General features: G+C 44.2%; 1 protein-coding gene across 7 annotated transcripts in view; it reads left to right on the top strand.

Moving 5' to 3' along the window:
- Positions 1 to 22,129, top strand: part of PKHD1 (PKHD1 ciliary IPT domain containing fibrocystin/polyductin) — a 366,705-nt gene that overhangs the window by 26,674 nt on the left and 317,902 nt on the right. For all 7 annotated transcript variants that reach the window (XM_067544968.1, XM_067544965.1, XM_067544964.1 and 4 more), the window contains 12 exons: positions 597 to 667; positions 3,167 to 3,268; positions 3,900 to 3,995; positions 4,706 to 4,847; positions 5,827 to 5,941; positions 9,432 to 9,707; positions 12,784 to 12,873; positions 14,285 to 14,375; positions 15,907 to 16,049; positions 17,125 to 17,255; positions 20,057 to 20,241; positions 20,668 to 20,806. In XM_067544968.1, the coding sequence (XP_067401069.1) occupies positions 597 to 667; positions 3,167 to 3,268; positions 3,900 to 3,995; positions 4,706 to 4,847; positions 5,827 to 5,941; positions 9,432 to 9,707; positions 12,784 to 12,873; positions 14,285 to 14,375; positions 15,907 to 16,049; positions 17,125 to 17,255; positions 20,057 to 20,241; positions 20,668 to 20,806 (1,581 nt within the window). The remainder of the gene's footprint in view (positions 1 to 596; positions 668 to 3,166; positions 3,269 to 3,899; positions 3,996 to 4,705; positions 4,848 to 5,826; positions 5,942 to 9,431; positions 9,708 to 12,783; positions 12,874 to 14,284; positions 14,376 to 15,906; positions 16,050 to 17,124; positions 17,256 to 20,056; positions 20,242 to 20,667; positions 20,807 to 22,129) is intronic.

Below are 22,129 nucleotides of genomic sequence, written 5' to 3'. Positions count from 1 at the left end.
GTGGCTAAATGAGACTGTCTGGCCCTCAATACACTCAGGTTAGAGCTGGTTGAAAAACCAACATTTTTTTCCACTGAATTTTCTGTTGGGAAAAATCACTGAAAATTTTTAACTGCAAAATGTTGGGGTTTTGGAAATATTTTTTTGTTTCTTTTTGACTTGAAATGTCATGTTTCACTTTTTGGACACCAAAAATTTTCAATTTTCCATTTTTGGCTTTTGAGTTTCCCCCAACCCCTTCTCTCCCTTCTTTTACTTTTCTACCCTTTTTGACTGAAAAAAAGAGAGAAAAGGTAAAGTATCTGAAAGTGGGAAAAACCCAATTCTTCACCATTCCCCACCTGCAAAAAGTAGGAAAACTATAAAAGTGTGTGACTGTAGATTTTGATTTCAATAAAACCAGATTTTATGGTGGCAAAATTTTTCATTTGAAGAATTTTAACCCTGCTTCAGTGAATGCTGCTACATATGGGTGAAAAGGGGCATTTGCCATCCTAGAATAATTCTGTTTTTTTTGTGTGTTTATTTTGAGATGTTCCCATCAGCTTCCCTGGTCAAATTCCAAGGAGTTCATAGGCGTTTCTCTCTTGTTGCAGGTCGATGGTACACAAGGATGCTTGGCTCATCAGTGCCAAACAGGAGCTTTTCTTGTATCAAACATACTCAGGTGCTGTACAGTGCTGCCCCAACAATTGCCCTGTCCTCTGACAAGTCCAAAGAGGCCTATGAAGAAAATCTTTCTATTATTCTTTCCAGTGTTATTGTGCCTTCAACCCATGTGTGCATTTCCCTTTCAATTCAGTGGGAGTTGCTCTCGTGTACACAGAGAGCACAAAAAGGTCCTGAGGATGAGATACAAAATCTAGCCCTTTGTTTTTCTATCTGCTAAGGACGGGAGGTGCCCAGAATTCCTGTCCTTTTCTGCTTTCATTGCATGCTGACCTGAACAACCAGCAAGAGGGGTCTTATCATTCAGGGTATGTCTACACGACAACCTGTGGTTGACCTGGTTCAGCTGGCTGGGGGTCACTGGGACCAGGCTGTGGGGCTATAAAATTACAGTGTAGACTTTTGGGCTTGGACTGAAGCCCAGGCTCTGAGATCCTCTCCCCTTGTGGGGTTTCAGAACCTGGGCTACAACTGACCTGGGCCAGCCATGAGTGTTTTATTGCAGTGTAGACCTATCCATAGGTATATGTCTACACTGCATCTGGGAACATGCTTCCCAGCACAGGCAGACAGATGTGCATTTACTCTGCTTGAGCTAGGACACTACAAATAGCAGTGTGGCCGCAGCAGCATGGATTGTGGTCTCAGGTTAGTTTCCTGAGTATGTGCCCAGGGGGTGTGGGTGTCTCTGAAATCTCTAAAGGGTATTGAGCAATAGAACACCAACCACAGGAGAATCAGCAGGTCTCTATTTCTTCTGTCAGACCTACATTAGGTGCCTGACCCTGCTCGGCTCCCTCAAATCCTATTGAAGTTGGTGGGAGTTGAGGTCCTCAAGGTGCAGGCGGCTTTGGATAGGACAAATCAGTAGAGCCCTGCAAATCCACGGATATCTGTGGACCATTTTTGCAGCTCTCAGATGGCTGCAGATCCAAATTTTATAGCGAAAGCCCTGCAAATCTGTGGATTTCCACTTTATATCCATGGATCATTTTTGTGGATTGCGGCTCGGATGCGAATCCAAATTTTGTATCCACGCAGGGCTCTACAACTCAGCGGAAAATTATTTCCTCTTCACCCCCCCAGCTGACTGTATTGTATCTCTTGAGTTTCAGTATGAGAGTCAAGTGTTCTGGGTGAATGTATATCACAGACTACTGTTGTATTGTCTTGTATTGAGTAAAGCATTGTATTGTATAACACATTGACGTTAATAACAGTGACATGCAGTTGCCAGCTCTCTAGACAACAGAAGATTAAATCCTCAGTAGCCGCTCTCCTGGCTAAGTAACGTCAATGGTATTCAAATAGAATCGGTGTCTAAAACTCTTAAACATGGGTTTAAGTTTCATGGACCATACAGCACTTGGCTTTGATTGTGATCATAGGTAGGATAAGGCTAGAAATGACCGTTTGGCTCATCCAGTCTGTCCTCGTTTCAGGGTTGCTTGTATCTTTATCATTAAGGCCTGATCTAACCATTGACTGTAAATAATGGACTGTTGATTGGTGATGTGCACATGGATAAAGGACTTGGTTCAAAGTATGTAAAGGGACCCTCTTGACTGCTGAAAAATTAATATGGCCCTTAAAACTGGATGGATTAAAAAAGCTTTGGACTCGGAAAAGCGAAGATCATGTTAAGATCCATTTTAAGGATTGACGAAAGTGAGATTCGGTCTTTAGAACTGCAGTTGCTCCATTTAACTACAGTATCTTTGTGTGCATGAGGTACGAGGAATGCTAAATAGCCATGCTGCCATCTAGTGGAAAATACCAAATTGTCACGCAAAAGGAGACTAAACATCAAATCTGAGTGCTCATAACTTCCATTTACATCACTGGCAATTACAGAGGCTCAGCAACTCTCAGGATTTGGCCCTAAATGCTAAGAATTAACAGCCTCATATTCAACTGTTTAAAAAGTTCAGTTAGAGAGGCAAGACAGGTGAGTGATATCTCTTATTGGACCAACTTCAGCTGGTGAAAGAGACGAATTTTCAAGCTGACACAGAGCTCTTCTTCAGGCCTGAGCTCACCCACCTTCTCTCTCATATCCTGGGACCAACATGGCTACCACAACACGCAGACAGAAAGCTCAACAACAGTCAAATCTGTGGCTTAAATTTGGAGGCGAGCCTGACAGTTTAAAATAGTTTAATTTCACCTTCTTCTGGCCTCCTCGGGATGTGAATTACTCCAATTGGTAATCTCTAAAATATTTTCCGAGCGCTATCATATCCCTCGTTAAACTGTCATTGAGCTGAGCTATACATGTTGGATCAAATTAATCTTTGCAGTAATTCCATTGGCTTCCTGGATGAATTTGGGCAAGGGATACGTTTGGGCCATTTCGTTTCTCGGCATCTGCTCCCCCTGAGGTCAGCACGGGTGGTGGTGTTAGTTTAAACAGAAGCAGGACTTGGTTTGACCTTTCCTAATGCATGCGCACGTTAGCTAGGTCCATAATCTGAGTCTCCTTTTGCTTCCTCTGTAGAGATAGTATCTGTGTTTCCAATCTCGGGGAGCCTAGGAGGAGGAAGTGACCTCACGATCACAGGAGACTTCTTTGACCAGCCCATGCAGGTCACTGTTGCAGGTAACAATGTAGAAATCAAGTTTTAGATACTACAGAGATCGAATGAAGACCACAGACCAAATTCTGCCTTTGGTTACACCCGTGCCACCACATTGACTGCCCAGTTGGACATGTGTTCAGAGTAGGGTGACCGGATAGCAAATGTGCAAAATTGGGACGGGGGTGGAGGGTAATAGGCACCTATATAAGACAAAGCTCCGAATATTGGGACTGTCTGTATAAAATCGGGACATCTGGTCACCCACCTTCAGAGGAGCCAGCTCTCTTAGGGCCAGATTCTCCAATAGTTCTTCCTCCAGCAACTCTTACAAAAGTTGAGTCAAAGTCAGTGGGACTACACCTGCAGTTAAGTACCGTGATAGTGGAGTGATAGTGGCATAAGAATCATGGTACTTGCCGTATGAGAGGTCCTTACTGCTTTGAAGTCAATGAATAATTGGCGACAGGTAAAAGCCCTCTCTTTGTTGTGATGCTGCCCTTTTTAAAGCCCCAATATTTGAAGATGATGCAGTGAAACTCCGCTAATCTCTTTTGGAATCAAAGAGGGTTCATCCCTTGAACAGTTTAGGCCTGAGTTAATGTTATCCAGTCTCATTCTCCATATTCTTAATTCTCCTTTTCCCACTGTCAGGTGTTCCCTGTGAAATCAAGCACCATTCTCCCCGGAAGATTAGCTGCACCACTGGACCCGTTGATGGGACCAGAAGACTTGCCGCACCCCAAGCAGGTACAGTATTAATAAGAGCAAAATCCCCACTTGGCAAGTGGATTTGCTGCCATGTGGAAATGGGGTAGAGACTTCACTGTGTTTGGTGGTGAGATGGATAAAAACGGGGCTATCCAAAAGCTACTGATGTCACATCACAAGGGCTTTCAGAACCAGGTTGGCCTCTCCTGTGTTTGCCTACCAAACTTCCTCTAGTTTGCTTGGGATTTTTGGGTAACACCTGAACCTGGGAACTCGGAACTAATTTGGTGATACTCTTCAGTTTTATTCCTGAAATTCATGAGTTTTGCCACTCCTGACAAGTCACCTTTATTTCTTGTATATTTGCTGGGAGTCTTTTCTTTTCTGATCCCTTTTGGAGCTCCCCGAGAATTTTCCCAATTATTTTTCCTTTTGTTTCTATGTACTGACCATCCCACCTTGGTTGGGTAATGCCGAAGGCACCATCCTCTGAAGACCTTTGGTACTTTTCTTTATTTGCTGCAGGGGATTCTATAGTCAAGTCACTGTTACTCCAGTGTTCCTAACCTGGAACTAAAGTAGATCCTATTAATGGGTCCCAAAACATCTCTTGTCAGAGATTATCCAGCAACCCATAGACTGTGGCCTGGAGCTTTTTCATTGTTTAGTTGTTAATTCTTTTGTGTGCTGTGGACCTTCCATTAGCCACTGCTGATTAGATTCTCGATTTATTTTTTTTAACTTCCCAGGAAACAGAGGGCTTCTCTTTGAAGTCTGGGATGGTGCAGAAGACACTGATCTAACTGAAGCAGCCCCTGGGTATAGATGGCAGATTGTTCCTAATGCCAGTTCTCCAGCAAGATTTCTGTCTCAGACACAGCAGTCATTCAGGTATTCAATGGCCTTAAAAGGAGATGAAAACTTGGTATGCACCACACCTTTTAGCAGCAGAAGAAATAGCAGTAGCATCTGCCAGTCCTTTATAACGAGCTTTATTGCACAGCTCCAATGATTCCAATCAAGCCTTCGTTCAATACTTGAATTTTTAGGTCCGTTTGAAGTTCAAAAAATGCAGTGAAATGTTTTAATCCATATTTTTCATCTTCATTGAGTTGCCCTGTTTGGAGAACCCGGGGCAGAGTGATGTGGGAGGAGTTTCTGACTTCTAGGAATCCTGTGTCACCAGCTGGCTCATATTTCTGCAACCTTTTGGTTTTACCCAGAACTAGAGGCAGAGGTGATGAAATCCCTCAAGGGAGAGCCAGCTCAGCCAGAATCAGAAAGTCTTGCACCTTGAAAGGAGCTGTCTCAGGTAGCAACTTTGGCCCAGCTCTGGGTACTGAAAGGTTCGAACAGGCTCATAGGGCCAGATCCTCATCTGGTGTAAAGCAGCATAACTCTAGGTTAATGCAATAATTTGAATTTACTTCAGCGGAGAAGCTGGCCCTTAACATTTTGGGGTGTGCATGAAGTGACTCTTTTGGGATTCGCCCATTGAGAGCTGTGTTTTGTTTTGCAGAAACATGCCCAAATGTTTTCACCTTTCTGTCATTTTCACGTGCTTCTCACTTGAACTTGTGTATGTTTTCAGCGTGAACACTTTTCCTACTCGGTGATGGGGATGATTCTGCTTTTTAAAAAAATCAGCCGATTTTCACTTTGTTCTTGGAAATATTGTGTAACGTCATTTTTTTTCCCTGTGGAAACAGGTCAGATTTTGAGTTCCTAAAAACTTGTAAAAACCTTAGAAGTTGAGTAAGTTTTACAAATATTTCACACTCCTTTTCCTGTTACTAAATGGGAGAAACCAGCTGTTTTATCAGAGATTTGGCACTACTTTGTATGACGTGGATGTTCTGCTCCTGCCTAGCTCACGACTACGTGGATTCTTTGTGGCACCGCAGACAAACAATTACACCTTCTGGATTCAGGCAGATGGGAGGGCTTCCTTGTACCTAAGCCTGTCAGAAGACCCAGGAAATAAGGTATTTCATTAGGACAGCAAAAATAGGAAGAGTTGCATTTGTGATTATCACACATTGGGATTTCCCTTCCTGCAAGTCGGATTCATTGGGCCTGATTCTCCACCTGTTGTATCGATTTTTTCAATGGGGTTGCCCTGACATGATTACATGACACAGCTCAGAAATAGTGCTGGGAAAGTTGGCCCCGCAATCCCAAGATGAGGGGAGGAGGGATGAGCAAAGAGGAGAAGCCGGCTCCTCCACCCTCACACTGTGCTGGTTGGCTTGAGAGGTGGCAGGAAATCCCGCCCCTGCTTCCTGGTGCCAGATCCCTTCTGATTTGGAGGATGGTGTTGCAATTCAAGGGGGTTACTGAAGAGGGCATGAGCGGCTGTAGCAACACAGCAGGCCGAAAGGCTGAGCTCCAGGAGGCTGGGGGATGAGCCTAGGAGGCAGCCTGATTGTGTGGCTATTACCAGCATGCACAGCACATGAGAATCAGCCAGAACTCAAGGGCATTGGAGACTCTGGGATTGATGCTAGGGGGAGCTGAGCAGTTTGTTTGCTGATAAAGGGGTCTGTGGCTGATTTGTTTGTCATTGATAGCAATGTTGGGTTGACTCCTGCGTGAGTTATCCCTTTCCTTTGAGAGGCAGAAGAGCTTTGGAGCTAACTCTCTGCAAGAGGCAACTCTACCGCATACCCTAGCATAATGGAGCAGAGCCTCGGGTCCCTTCATTGTCCAACTTTCCAAATGCACAATGCTTGCTGTAGATTTTCTCTCCCTCTGGGAAAACGGGATGCACTTGGAAAGGTGTTGTAATGCAGAGGGGTTGTACGTGCGGCCTGTGATCTAACTTCAGCTACAACTCGGGGTCCTGGTCCCATGCCAGAGAATGGTGATTCAGTGACTACTTAGAATGCATCTGATAGGAGGCGAATGGATTGGTTGGTTGGCGTGTGACCACATCACTAAAAACACTGTCACAGCTGGCACCTTTGTTGGCATCAGTCTGCAGAGAAGCCAAGAACTGAATGGGCCTTAGAGACTCAATTATCCTTCCCCGCACAGTGGCAAGCCTCCTGGCTCAAGACTGAGGCCCATTGACAGGTTACTGTCAAGGGAAGAGCAGACTCCAGTCTCCAAGGTCTCTTTGTCTGGTCCCCACTTACCTTCGCCTTGGAGAGGGAAAAGTCTCCCTCTGCCACCCCTGAAGGTGTCATCTACCATAAAAGAATGGGTATCAAGCTACCAGGAAGGAGGTGCCTATGCAAATGATTTGAGCATGCTCAGTGAGAACGAGCTGTTTCCAAAACTCTAAGCAGATTCAGTCAGAGCTTGGTGCACGTACAGGTGACAGTCATCTGCCTTCTTTACTGACAAACCTGCCTCCGGAGGGCCCATTAACCATTACATTGGCCAAACTCACCAATTACATCCAAAAAAAGACATTACAAGAAATTAAAACTGCAAAGTCAAACTTCAAAAATACAGAAATGCTGGAATTATGGTTGCCTGGGCCCCCCTTGTGTGTTTATGTACAATGATACAGTCTCTAATGGTGTGATCACATACTGTTTTTCCCCACAGGAATCCTGAGTCATTCAGTGCACAGAGTGGATGGTACCCACTTAATGAGGCGCTATTTGATATTTCTTTTTATCCTTATCATTCAGTGCATGGCTCCATGAAGTATTTACTGCACACCAACCAAACCCTGCAGTGAATACAGAATTATTAATGTCCTTGGGGGCTCTTCTATGGTGCTCTCATCGTAGGATCTTAGTTCTTTATGCACACTAATGCACTTATTTCTGTAACACTCCTCAGGTGAGCATATTATCAGCCCTGTTTTATACATGGGGAATTGAGGGTCAAAGAAGAAAACCAAAAGTGTCTAATTTGAGTGCCTGCTTGGAGAAGCCCGGTGGCTGATTTTAATTTTGAAGTAACTCAGCATTTTATAGTACTTCATATGTTCAGAGCACAGCTCCTATTGACCTCAGCAGCAGTTGAGAGTGCTCAGTCCTTCTGCAGATCAGACCCCAGTATCTCAAGCTGGGGAACCAGAAAAAGCAAAATCCAGAGTGGCCACTGGTGGAAAATTTTGGCTTAAGTGACTTGCCCAGCATCACACAGGAACTCAATGGCACAGGAAGGGATTGACTCCAGTTCTCCAGGGCAGTATTCAGCTGTCTTAACTATGAGACAATCATTCTCTTCCTCCAGTTCCCTGGCTTATTCACCTTACAGCTTCTGCAACAGATGAGGCAGGGACCCTATGGACAGCAGCCATCTTCACTACACAGCCTTAATTCACCTCCGAGCACAGTCCATCCTGTGCATTGAACGAGTGGGAAAAATGAGAATGCAATCATGTAATTTAATTGCTGATCCAGTTTAACTGAAACTTAAACAAAAAATAAAAAATCCAGCCTGAGATAAACACCCTTCATGGAAAATTTCAGCTTGAATGGTTTAAGTTTGGCAAAATTATGAGCAAGTGAAAACTGGGTCTTAAAATGGCAGCCTTAACTACAGGTAGTGATACCTGTGCAGCCTCTAATATCTCTGGTGGGGAAAAGGAATTAGTTCAGTGGTCTTGTTCCCTCTCCTGATTTTAAGGTGTCATGCGCTTTTTGGTGTCTTTCTCCTGATGTCATCCTGAAAAGGTTCCCTCAACAAACAGCTTCTCTGTGGTGGTCTCCACAGTTACCTCAGATTCCATTGAGCTGAAGGAAAAAACTCCATATAAGTCCTATGAATGAAAGACGTTTGGTTTAGATGATTTCTCATGGGCCACTGTCATTTCTCAACAGAAGTGTAAGACGAGGATTCAGCAGGGCCTTTATCAAATAAAATCTAGCACTATTAGCCTTCAAAGCAGCTTACAAATGGAAGCAAGCTGTTCCTCACAGCACCCATCAGAGACCGGTAGTTCATACAACTTCCATTCTACAGATGAAGAATCTAAAAGCAGGTCCATACTACCACTTAAGTCGATCTAACTCACGTTGCTCAGGGGTGTTAAAAACACACACCCCTGAGTGACACAAGTTACAGAGACCTAAGTGCTGTTCACACCAGCCCTCTCACTGACATACCTCTTTCAGAGGTGGAGTAGTTATGCCAATGGCAGAGCGCTCTCCTGTCAGCATACAGCATCTTCACCAGATGTGTGACCATCGATGTAGCATTTCTAGTGTAGACCTGCCCTAAATGACTTATTCAAGGCTACCGGGGGAGTTGTTATTAGGGCTGAATTCAGATATGAGAAGTATCTGCCTCCTAGTACACAGCTCAGACTCCTAGATCGCTGCACTCTATATTAGACAGGGACTTTCCTTTAGGAATGTTGCAGACATCCTCTCATAGCTGTGATTGTGGTCTGCTTTCTCTTTGTCACTTAAATGTACAATCTCTCCAGCTAAAGAGGTCAGGTGCGTATGTTATTTTGGAGTTAGACACTGTTGTGTAATTATTTTGTTGCTTTTGTTTATTTTAATTCAGGTGAAAATTGCCTCTATTCCTGCTGGCACTTCCAAATGGTCTGAGCACTGGGAGAGGAACTGGAGCAAGAGCTGGCAGCCAAAATCCCAGAAATTTGAGCTGATTGGTGGCTCAAAGTACTACCTGGAAGCACTGCATCATGGGAAGGCACCAAGCAGTGGGATGCAAGTTGGGGTTCAACTGCACAACACCTGGCTAACCCCTGATGTGGTGAATACCTATCACAGAGAGAGGCACGAAATCTGGGCCAGTGCCCGCCAGCTTCCAGAGATACAGGTCAGTATCATGTCTGTGATCCTATGCCTGGAACACTTCATGGTCCTATTTACTCCACATATTTTGAAGCAAATCCTTATTGTATAGGCCTTGTTTTCACTAGGAAAAAAGGTGTTTTCTTACCTCCTGTGACATACTGCGCTCCCATGTACACCCTTATGGTGTAATTGTGTAACATTCATGTTCACCCTCATAGTGTAATTATATATTGTTTAATGTAAAATATGTCATGTAAGATGTTTTTGGAATGTTCATAGCATACTGAACATTATTGTCATCGTGATATGTTTGTTGCAATGTCACATCTGACCAACCTGATTGCCTTCTATGAAGAGGCGACTGGCTCTGTGAATATGGGGAAAGCGGTGGACATGATATTCTTGACTTTAGCAAAGCTTTTGATACAGTCTCCCACAGTATTCTTACCAGAAAATAAAAGAAGTAGGGGTTGGATGAATGGATTATAAAATGGATAGAAAGCTGGATAGATCATCAGACTCAACAGGTAATGATCAATGGCTCGATGTCTAGCTGGCAGCCGGTGACAAGCGAGTTCTCCAGGGGTTGGTGCTGGGGCCGGTTTTGTTCAACATCTTCATTAGTGATCTGGAGGATGGGGTACATTGCACCCTCAGCAAGTTTGCAGATGACACTTAGCTGGGAAGAGTAGTAGATATCCTGGAGGGTAGGGATAAGATACAGAGTGACCTAGACAAATTGGAGAATTGGGTCAAAAAAAAATCTGATGAGGTCCAACAAGAACAAGTGCAGAGTCCTCCACTTAGGACAGAAGAATCTCATGCACTGCTACAGACTGGGGACTGACTGGTTAGGCAGCAGTTTTGCAGAAAAGGATATGGGGGTTATAGTGGGCAAGAAGCTGGATATGAGTCAACAGTGTGCCTTATTGCCAAGAATGCTAACGACATATTGGGCTGCATTAGTAGGAGCATTGCCAGCAGATTGCGGGAAGTGATTATTCCCCTCTATTCGGCACTGGTGAGGCCACATTTAGAGTATTGTGTCCAGTTTTGGGCCTCCCACTACAGAAAGAATGTGGAAAAATTGGAGAGAGTCCGGCAGAGGGCAACAAAAATTATTAGGGGGCTGGAGCACATGACTTATGAGGGAGAGGCTGAGAGAACTGGGCTTGTTTAGTCTGCAGAAAAGAAGAATAAAGGGGGATTTGATAGCAGCCTTCAGCTACCTGAAAGGAGGTTCTAGGGAGGAAGGAGCTAGGCTATTCTCAGTGGTAGTAAATGACAGAACTAGGAACTATGATTTCAAATTGCAGTCAGGGAGGTCTAGGTTGAATATTAGGAAAATTTTTTCACTAGCAGGGTGGTGAAGCACTGGAATGGGTTACCTAGAGAGGTAGTGGTTTTTAAGGTGCGGCTTGACAAAGCCATGGCTGAGATGATTTAGTTGGGGTTGGCCCTGCTTTGAGCAGGGGGTTGGACGAGATGACCTCCTACGTTCCCTTCCAACCCTAATCTCCTATGATTCTGTGATTCATATGTCTGGTTATAAGGCTTTGCTATGTAATATTCCCATATATGTGTCTCATGGCAGAGGCAAAACTCTACAGAGCTGAGGAGCAATTCGCACCTCATTAGGACTTGTATAAAATAACCCAGCTCAGCGTTCCATGAGCAAAGGACTGGCCCAGATGTCAACAAATGAATCCACAAAGGACCACAGTGACTCAGGGCATGGAGGGAACCATGCACAGACACTGTTTGTCACCTGACCCTGAAGAGGGGGGCGAGGCCCTATAGGGAAGTAGGAACATTTTAAAAAGGAGAGACGTTTTGCAATCTCTCTCTCTCTCTTCCACCTCCACCACAAACACCATCAAGCAACTGAATTGCTGATCACAAGGGGAGGGCCTGGCTGAAGGAAACCAGCCAGCCTGTGGTGAGAATCATTTGAGTTTGTAAGGTTGCTGAAAGTGTTAAGCTTAGCTTAGTGTGCGATTTGCTTTTTGTTTCATCTTGATCAAATCTGACTTATGTTCCTCCGACTTATAATTACTTAAAATCATTCTGTACTTAATAAATGTGTGTTTGTTTGTTTTATCTAAAACCGTGCATGTGGTGTAAAGTGTGTTAGGAATTCCATTTAAAGTGACAAGGCTGGTGCATATCAATTTATTTGATAAATTGAGGAACATATGAGCTTGCAGAGTCCAGTGGGCAGCACTGAACATCGTAAAATGGCAGTTCCTAGTGTTGCATCTAGGGATTGGGGGTGATGACTGGGATCATGCCATTGCATAATCCCATGAGTGGCTGGCCAGAAGAACTCACTCACTTAGTTGGGAGCAGCTTGCCTGTTGTAGGCTGTGCATGAGCTGTCCAGGAGTGGGGGTTCACACAGTGGGGCAGAGTAAAATGGGCTCCAAGAGTGAGGGATTGGGGTGACCCAGCAATACACCAGTCCAGATTGCAGAGGGGAATGTCACACCTCCTGTTATTTAATTCAAGTTAACTGACATGAGGTAAAATCGTAGTGAAGGTAAGGCAGTTTGTAATTTTAACATGAATTAGCAGATTAGTTTTATCTTGACCTGCTAACATGTTAAAACTAGGGTTTTATCATATTAACTAACACAAGCTAGGACCACATGTCTTTTCCTAGCAAGGGTGGATCTGAAGTGTGTCACACTGGAATTCAATCAACTAATATTAACAATCAGCTAATAAAAAGAGACTTATAATAAGACTTATTCTAGTCACGTCTGGGCATTGGGAGCCGCCGCGAACCCCCCCCGCCGCCGAATTCCCCCCCGCTGAGGGTGAGCTGGTCATTCTAGTCAAGTCTGTCATTGATTTGCTGTGAGACACTGGGCAGGTCACTTAACCTTTCTGCCCCTATAATCTGAGAACCAAGGCTTTTAGTGTGAATTGCAACAGATTACATAGCGCGATGTGTGGTTAAAATGACACTTGCTGTTGTCTTGCAGAGACCAGGACAGAATACTACTCATATAAAGATCCTCTTAGCTAACAGATCATTTGACACTTTTTGACTTGTATGTGGCTCACATCGTCTTTGTGTTTTTCCTGTCTGCCAGATGCTGACTCTACCCAGAACAGGACGGTTCTGTATTTCCTGGGGCAATGCATCCAGCAACATGATGCCCACAAATGCTACAGCTGATCAGGTGTGTATAATTAAACACAGAGGGCCAGAACCTCAGCTGGTGTAAAATGTCGTAGCTCCAGTGAAATCAATGAAGGCATGATGATTTACCCAATCTGAGGATGTGGCCCAGAGACTGAGAGACCTTTTGCTGTAATCCTGTAATGCTGTTTAGAGTTATTGGGAGTGCTTTTCAAAAGGATATTGGTGGTCCAACTCCTCCTAGTTAGAGTCTCTGAAATCCAGCAACATCTGATCTGGTCCCCTGTACATTGAAAACAAAACACAAGCAGTGTGCAGATACACGTTAATCCTCAGAGGGACTCAGAGGCCTGACAATAGGTTCTTTGACACCCAAGCACATATACCAAGAGGGATCTCATGTCCCGAAAACAGGGGTTTGGACCTGGGTTATTCGAAGTTGTTGATTTCTGCTGGGTTCATAGATTGGAGACACGGTAAGTGAGTTAATATCTTCTGTTGGTGAAAGGGTCAAGCTTTTGAGCTTCACATTATTCTTCCTCTGGTCTGGAGGAGGTAAGCAGAATGTCTGAGCTAAACATAATGGGGGGCAGGGAACGACTGATTGTTAAGCATACACATGCTGTAGGAAGGGCACTCAAAAATCTAACCCTAACACTGAATTTTAAAGTGCTCTCCTACAGCCCTGGGAGACTCAAAAGCTCATCCCTTCTAGACGTTGGTCCAGTAAAAGATATTCCCTCACCCACCTTGTCTCTCTCGCGTGCCAGGATCAGCACAGTTAAAACAACACTGCAAAACATGTTCATAGATTCTAAGGCCAGAAGGGACCACTGTGATCTAGTCTGACCCCTGCATAACACAGGTCAGGGCCCAGGAAACTTCCTGCAATAATTTCTTTTGGTTGAATAGTCTTGCTCTGTCAAGTGGGTTTAGACGTAGCTCTCACTGTAACTAGAGAACGCTAAAAAAAGTGATGGGTGAACCTCAGTATTTGGACATTTGCTTTGAAGGGAGCATTAGATCTAGTCTGACCTGTGTAACACAAGCTAGAGACTTTCATCCAGTTACTCCTGTATTGAGCCCAATTACTTGTCTTTGGTCAAATGTGGGTGGTTCTTAAATATCTAAACTGGTTCGTCCATGTCTATCAATACTGCCATTTAATCTGGTTTTGGCTCACAGAACCTGTGGAGACTTAATCTCTCCCTCCATCTCCAGGGCTGGCTGGAACAATGAGAAGTGCTGACTTTTTGTCCAAGTGAGCCCATGTTCTACAAAGGAAGATGGATCTCTCACCTCTGCTTCCTGGATACCCATTAGATCAACCCTGTTTCCATCACTGGCTAGTTCACTAAACATAGTGACCACTTTACGAGCATCTCAGCCCACTCTGCTGCACGATTAACCAAAAATGATCACATCATGAATATTATTTTTTATTTTTGTAGGTCCAAAGAGCAATAGAAGAGCTTCTTTCAGTAAAATGTGAAATTGAGCCATTGTCTGCTAAATTCCTTCTCCAGAATGGATTTGAGGAAGGTAATGCATTTAAAAAAAATGGGGTGACCCTGTAATAGCGGGTTTCTCCTTATGTACTAAATAAGACCTTTGTATGGTCATGGGGGGAGGAGAGCTATCGTGTTGATGGTTTTACACATTTATTTTCCTCCTTGTTTATTAATAATGTGTGTTAGTTATAGTGAGGGAGTTTATGGAGAAATGAATTGTTGAATTGATATTAAAAACAGTATTATTAATGTGTTAATTACTGATTCCTCCCCCCCGAGTAAACTGTTTTATTACACAAACATAAGCAGGCTGCAATATAAAACCAGGCTATATGTTTACAATATCAGGGGCTATCGGGACATAAAGTTCCATATTATTGAGGTTCCATGGTTATGTGAAGTTATCTAATAGTACCATATTTTCGAAGGTAGATATGTGCACATGCATGTGTCTAATGTAATTGGGACACTAGATGGGGAGGGCTCTGAGTTACTACAGAGAATTCTTTCCCAGGTATGTGTCTGATGGGTCTTGCCCATGTGCTCAGGGTCTAACTGATCACCATATTTGGGGTGGGGTAGGAATTTCCCCCTGGGTCAGATTAGAAGAGATCCTGGGTTATTTTCGCCTTCCTCTGCAGCATGGGGCACGGGTCACTTACAGGTTTAAACTAGTGTAAATAGTAGATTCTCTATAACTTGAAGTTTGGATCCTGGGGTGCCAAGAGAGAAGGGGTGTGTGTGTGGGGGGGGGAGGGGCATCCATGACGGTGAAGCTTGCCCCTACCCCTTCTCTTGTCTTTCAATCACTCAGACTTCCTATCCATCAGTTTTCCCCCAAAATCTTTTTGAGACCACCCAAAAGGGGAATAGTATGTGGAATAGCCCATCACCTCATTATTTGTCCACCCATTAGGCCTAAATTCCGATCCACCAATTTTGGTCCACTGAGTTCTGGTCCCACGCTTCTCTTGTTTACCAGGCATGATCTGAACAAGTCCTTGAATTATATCAGTAGACATTCTTGTATGGACTGATTCAGTCTGTCTCCCTTCTGCACCATTTCCCATCAATATTTTTAGGTTATTGTGACACTTTATGAACTTTTAATTAACTCTTCTTAGTTGAGTTCACAATTAGGGTCAATATGGAGCTCCAATCATCACAACATACTTGAAGTATACTTGTAATTCACTTGTTAAGATATGTTACATGTCACTCTCTGTACTAATGTACTGAGGATGTGCATGTGATGCTCCCTCACCTACAATGTCTGTCTCTTTAGATCAAGCTGCAGGGAGTCATACTTTCAGCTCTCAAGATCTCTGAGTCAGTGCATCATGGTGGCCATTATACTTGTGCATCTAAAGTGTGTGCACCTCCTTGATGTGCGTCAGTGGGCATGCGTGTGTGCAAATGCCTTCTTTGCAAATGTGCATCATTTATTCATTCAGGCAAATTTAGGCACAAAATTGCATTCCCCAGCCTTTGATTGTCTAGCCCCTTGATGGCTTTTAAATCCTTGTCACACCTCTACTCTTTTTCATTTTTACCACTATCAGGCCAGGAAGACTCTGCCTCTGAGGGAAACATTACCAGCTGGACAGAACCTTTCTGTGGAAGGTTCAGTATTCACAGGCCAAAACATCTTGTAAAAATGTCTCCATCAACCTTACCAAGATACAACCTCACTGAGTATACACATGTAAGTAGCCTCCCTGAGAAGGGCAAAACATGGAGGAAAGTACCAAGAACTAAATAACATCATAAAATTAGAGCTGGACAAGACATATTAGGAAACTGAGGCCACCTGTCCTTTTCCGCACACCCATTCCAGATTGAGTCTTAGGGATATAGTCATTGTCCATGAAGAAACAAACCTTTTTTATCCATAAAGTAACTCTATTGCTTATTAAAGGTGATAGATTGACAGCCCTGCATCTGATGTGTTCTGGAGATAACCAGAGGATGTGCCATGGTCAGCACCAGTCCAAGCTATTCCACGCTACTTCATTAATGTGCTGCAACCCTGCATAGAGAGACTGCTTCTAGTAATATAATACTTAATACTTGTAGTGATACTCATCCATAGAACTCAGAGTATGTTGTAAAGATAGGTAAGCATTATCCTCATGATACAGGGCACAAAGAGGTTAAGTGACTTGCTCAAGGTCACATAAGGAGGCAGTGGTAGAGCTGGGAATAGAACTCAGAGCATTTGCATCCCAGTCCAGTGTTCTCCTCACTCCTAAGTACCATACTAGGCTACTACTGGATAGAGCCTTGGCATGTGACTTAGAAGACCTGGATTCTATTCCCACCTCTGCCACTAGCCTGGTGGATGACCTTGAGCAAATTGCTTCTCTGTGCCTCAGTTTCCCCATCTGTAAAATGGGGATAATGATATTGATCTTCTTTGTAGAGTGTTAAATAAGTGCTAGGTGGTAGCATTATTTATTATTATTATTATTATTATTATTAGCCTCTCTGCAGGGGGTGGGGAGAGTGGAGTGGGGAGAAAGGCAATTCATTCTCCATGCCCATTTTAGTCTGGTTTTTTTGCTGATGCTGCCAGTAACAGTGTCAATAAGACAGTGGGCATTACAGTATAAACTCCTGTTCATGAGAAATTGGACTAAGAGCAGCAACTCTTTTCACATAAGTCAAGAAACAGACATCAGTTGGCAATAACATTTGTTCCCTACCAAGGTGGGCTGGATTTGGACCATAATATAAAACTTCTCCAGCAAGAATGTATTATTTTTCTTCCCCTTTCCCAGGTGTGCTTTGCATATAAAGGTTACGTGAGTGATACCCTGTATGTTTCAGTGTCCTATATCAACACCTTTCTAAATACAGTGAAGAAGAATCTTACTTGCCTGTGGAATCTGAATGAGACCGACCCAGAAAGGTATCCAATATCCAGACACACGTGGTATAGTTTCAGCAAATAGCTCTCTCTACGGTGAGAACAAACCGGTGTGCTGTAGACATGGCAGCCTAGGGGCAGCACCTCAACTGGTGTCAAGTTTCATAGCCCAGTTGAAGTCAGTAGACCTATGCATAGTTATGTCAGCTGAGGATCTGGCCTGTTGTGCTCATCAGCAAAACCACCCACATTCAGCCTGGGCAATAGGCCTCAGCACTGACCCCTCCAACGTCAAGGCCGTTACCACTTGAAATGGAGAACAGCCACGTGGAGTTGCAAAGCTTCTATCTTCCTTGTGGGGCCACTGCTAGAGGCTGAGCAGTCACAAGCCATTTAGCCAGTGCATGACACATGGACATGGTAGTCGTCATAACAACGCTGCCGGAAGGCCTCTTTCGGTGTGGCTACACTGCAATTAAAAACTCATGGCTGGCCCGTGTCAGCTGACTGGGTTTGCGGGGCTATTTAATTACGGTGTAGAAATCTGGGCTCTGATGGGAGCCCGTGCTCTGGGACTCTGTGAAGAGGGAGAGTACAGGCCCAACCCTGAACGTCTACGCTGCAATTAACAGACCCTTAGCCCAAGCCACTGCCCAGCTGTGGGTGTTTAATTGCATCATAGACATCCCCTGGGTGCCTTGACAATGAACGTGACCAGCCCGTGTGCTAGCTGCTGTAATTACTTTACAACAGAAAAGACTCAGAGTCGTGGCTGCACACAGGGCCCAAGCAGAATTTTTTCGGGCCCAGTACAAACTTGTAACACAGGCCCCCTCCCACACACATACCACAGCCCCTCATCCCATACACACAATCTCATGAGCAATGAACATTTTTTTCCTCATGGTAATGGGGGTTGCAGCCTGGGCCAGGTCCCCCAGGGCCTCTGGGCCCCGGTAAAGTGTACCCTTCCCCTCCCCCCATGTGGGAGCCGTGGCTGCACAATACTCAGGGTACGTCTACATTGACGGGGGCAAAGTCGCCTCTATCAGATGGACCTATCTGGATTGATTGAGCGGTCAGTGAAGAACCCGCTCAATCAATCCAGAAGTCGACGCAGTAAAACCACCCCCTCAAGTGGCGTAGCGCTATGTCGACGGGAACGCGATTCCCGTCGGCGCAGTGCAGTGAAGACGCTGCGCAGAAGGGAAGTACAGCAGTGGACAGGAGTTACGCAAGCTACACTCTACAAACACTCTGCGTAGCTTGCGTAACTCCCATTGACTGCCGCCAAATCTCCAGGTAAGTGTAGACCAGGCCTTGATCTCGGAAATAGTTAAGGACTCACGGTATTTCTTCCTGCCCCCCATTTGTCAGACAGCTTATCCTGGGAATACAGAGAGTCACAGTCTTTGTAATTTTATCCTACCAAATATACCAGCAGATGCCATTCTTAGGTATGTCTAATTATTTTTTGATGCTTGTTAAGCTGTTTCCCTCCATACCTCATTGAGTTCAACAAAGTATTTAGAACGCACGCTGCCACTCCACTTTTAACCCACTGCTCTGTCCTTGATGATAGGATTGTTGGCGTCTCAATGCACTACATTGATAGTGAGTTTTACAGGCTAGCCACTTTGGGTATATCCACCTTGACTGGAGTTCTGCTTCAGTACTGACTGATTTCTGACAAGTGACCAATATCAGCATGCACTTCCTCCTGTGTCAGGCCAGAGATGTGTCCATCTTTATTGGGGCGGGGGGGCATATGGGGGCAACCAAGGTCCCCTTCAGGAACTCATCAAGGATATTTCTTGGACATAAAGCTGACCCTTATTAAGTCTTACATTTATTGCATTGGCCGTTCTTGGAGATGGGATACTGCCCTAGATAGACAAGTGGTCTCATTTGGTACGACACATTCTGTTGTCTTCGTTTGCTTTTATAATGCTAAAGGGTTTAAGATGTCCACTTTGCGTTTAATAGAGACACAATTCTTGCCCAGATTTCCTTTTTTGGCACTATCTGAGAGGACTGGCCTGTGGTGAACATTGCCATATGCATTAAGAGCATTTGACATTTGCTATACTGCTACCAACCTCTCATGATCCTTTGCTTGGTTGCAACAGTGCTTCCAAGGTGGTGGTGGGGATTGCAACAGCTGGCATGAAGGTTTAAGGCATGGGTGAGTGACGTGGTATGACAAGTGAAGATACATTGGTCGTGAAATGCAGCCATGGGCCACTCTTTCTCTGTATCTGCAGGGTAGGAGAAAAGCTGATTAATGCAGGCTTTTAGTCAAGTGAAGCAACAATCAGTTTCTGTTTCTCAAGGCAGAGAGGAGTGTGAGCAAATAGTATGGTGGTGGCGTTGCGTTTATTTTTGGAAATACGTGACTTACTAGGTACAGCCCTTGAGTACCTGACAAGGTGATAATGCAACTCTCGGTGTTACATAGCTTGGAGTTCTAGCATTGAAGAGCTCTGGGCGCATGGGCGGAGCTTGGGATCTCCCTGCTGCACGCCAAACCCTTCTAGATGTATCTAGGATCGTTCAAAACCATTTGAATATGAGGAGGTGCTGTCCTTGTGTAAGCCACGGGGGAGTGTGCATAACAGGTGCTGATCCACAGAGACGCCAAATCTGTTACAAGCCTACCTAGGGAAGCCATGATGTCTTAACTCATGCTTATAGCGCCAGAGGTCCCTGGTTTAATTCTGAGTGTGTCAGACAAGATGGCAGCCCTCCGACTCCCACCCACTTGGTATGAGAGTGAGGCAGCTGCTTAGCTCACCTATAGCTTAAGATGGCTATTAGTGAAATGTGCTCTGAATACCTTTCAGCTGGAAGTTCACATGTGCTGACCTCTGGAGGGGCTGTGTGAATGGCTCTGAATCCCTCTGGGACCTTGAAGCCAGCTCACCAGTGTTTGTGCATCAGATCGACATGCTGATCCCCGAGAGGGAGGAGGAGACGTCTAGCTGGTTTTACCTTGATGAAATTATCGTCTCAGACAGAAACGTAGCAGGTAACTTAATTCTTTTCTCTTTGTTGATGTTGTTCTAGGCACTACCATCCCAACAAAATATCAATAATAGAGCTGGTTTGTAGAGAGAGTGTTTTTTCATCTAAAAAACACAAAGAGAAGAAACCACCCCACGTTTTTCTGAAAACAAAGTTTCTTGAAAAAGCACCGACTTAAATTTATTCTGTTTTCATTGAAAACATTATCAAAAATGGTGGTTGACCCTTTTTAGCTCCCTGAAAATACTGGGTTTTCAGTAAATGAAACATTTCACTGCCGTTTTTGGTAAAACGTTGCCAACATTATGAAACATTTTGAACAAACACCAACAAGTGGATCCGTTTCCAACTCTGAAATGCAAATCACTTCGAAATTTTGAAATTAAAAAACCGTGATTCTCTCTAATGAATAACAATGTTTTCCCTTCAGTTTTTCAAAGGGATCCCAGACCAGCTCGTCCAGGTGGGAATATTATCCAAGAAGTGTCTGTGGTGGGGTCTCCTCCCACTTTCAACGTGTCCTTGCTGGTAGCTGGCTGTGGCAGCAATATCCCTCTTCTTTCACTGAGGTAGGAATTGGAGGATTATCCCACATGTTCCTAGTACAGGGCTCTCACACCTTCCTCTGAAGCAGCTGGTGCTGGCCACTCTCAGAGGCAGGATGCTGGATGAGGTGGAACTCGGGTCTGCCAATTCCTGTGTTGCTGTTCCTAGGAATTCTTCTTCTTTCACTCATAAGTGCTTGAAGTTTCTGCTTTTGTTCATTCTCCATGAGACCCTCTGCTCTCATCTTGCCTCAGCCATTTTCAGAGAGGATCAGAGAAACTTCCATGGTACCTGAAATTCCCACTTGTTATTAATAGGGAGGCACGGCCATGGACTAAACAGAATAGAGAGAACAATAAGCTATTTAAGTTTAAAAAAAAAAAAAAAAAAAAAGTCCTGAACTTCTAATCCCAAGCGTTGGGAGAATTTGGATCTGGGATCGAATGTTGTGCCTGGTTTATCTCCATGCTGAACTGGAGCACAAAGTCTGAGCAGCCTGGTACTTTGTGGGATTTTATAACGTGGGCCAAATCTCTCAAAAACCAGCTGAACACACTCCACTCCACCCCACCCCACATACAACAAAGAACTTCTCCAGGACCTCCCAGGTCCAGTTCACCCTGGTGTCCTATGGAACAATGAAGTTTGTTTTCACAGCTCATAGGGAGGGGCTGTTCTTATTTATTGTTTTTTTATCTGTTATTTTTTTAAGGCTAGTGCTCTGTGTGTGAGTATGAATTGGTTACTACACACACACACGAATCTCTGTCCTAAAGAGTTTGTGATCAAACAAGACAAGACAGACAAAGAAAAGATCACCTGCAATTTCTACTGAAATCTGTGGCCGCTGTATGTGCTCAACACCTCTGAAAAATCCATTGGATTTTAAAGAAATATAACCCAAGTCAACAAGGAGGAAAAAAATAGAGAAACCAGCACAATCCAGTTTAATTTAAAGGGACTCCCAAACCTCAGCTGTTCAGTGTGAGTAGTTCATGCTACAGTCCTGTAAAGTTCAAGGCTGTTGGGTGATTTGGTAACATGGTTAAAACCCAGTTCAGCCCGGTCTACACTGCAAAACCAGACAAGCTTTGTAGTGTGGTAGATTAGTAGAATGTAGATGGGACTTCACTTGTAGATAGACTTCCCCTTATTCTATCTCTGATAGCTTTTACATAGAGAGAGAGAAGTTCCATATCTATATGACATGGGCAAAGCTGAGTGGATAAATTCAGATTTGCCTGAATTCTTTTTTTTTTTTTTTTAAATATATAAACAGGGGAATAGTGAATAGGAAGAGGGAGGGGATCTAACCTTGTACACCACATTGACGAGCTGTATGCTGG

The sequence above is a fragment of the Emydura macquarii genome, unplaced genomic scaffold (genome assembly GCF_026122565.2).
Source record: "Emydura macquarii macquarii isolate MOO-44397 ecotype Brisbane River unplaced genomic scaffold, CSIRO-AGI_Emac_v2 contig_1041, whole genome shotgun sequence".
NCBI classification, from domain to species: Eukaryota; Metazoa; Chordata; order Testudines; family Chelidae; genus Emydura; species Emydura macquarii.
Note: the sequence above shows the minus strand (reverse complement) of the source record. Positions and strands in the feature narration are given on the sequence as shown.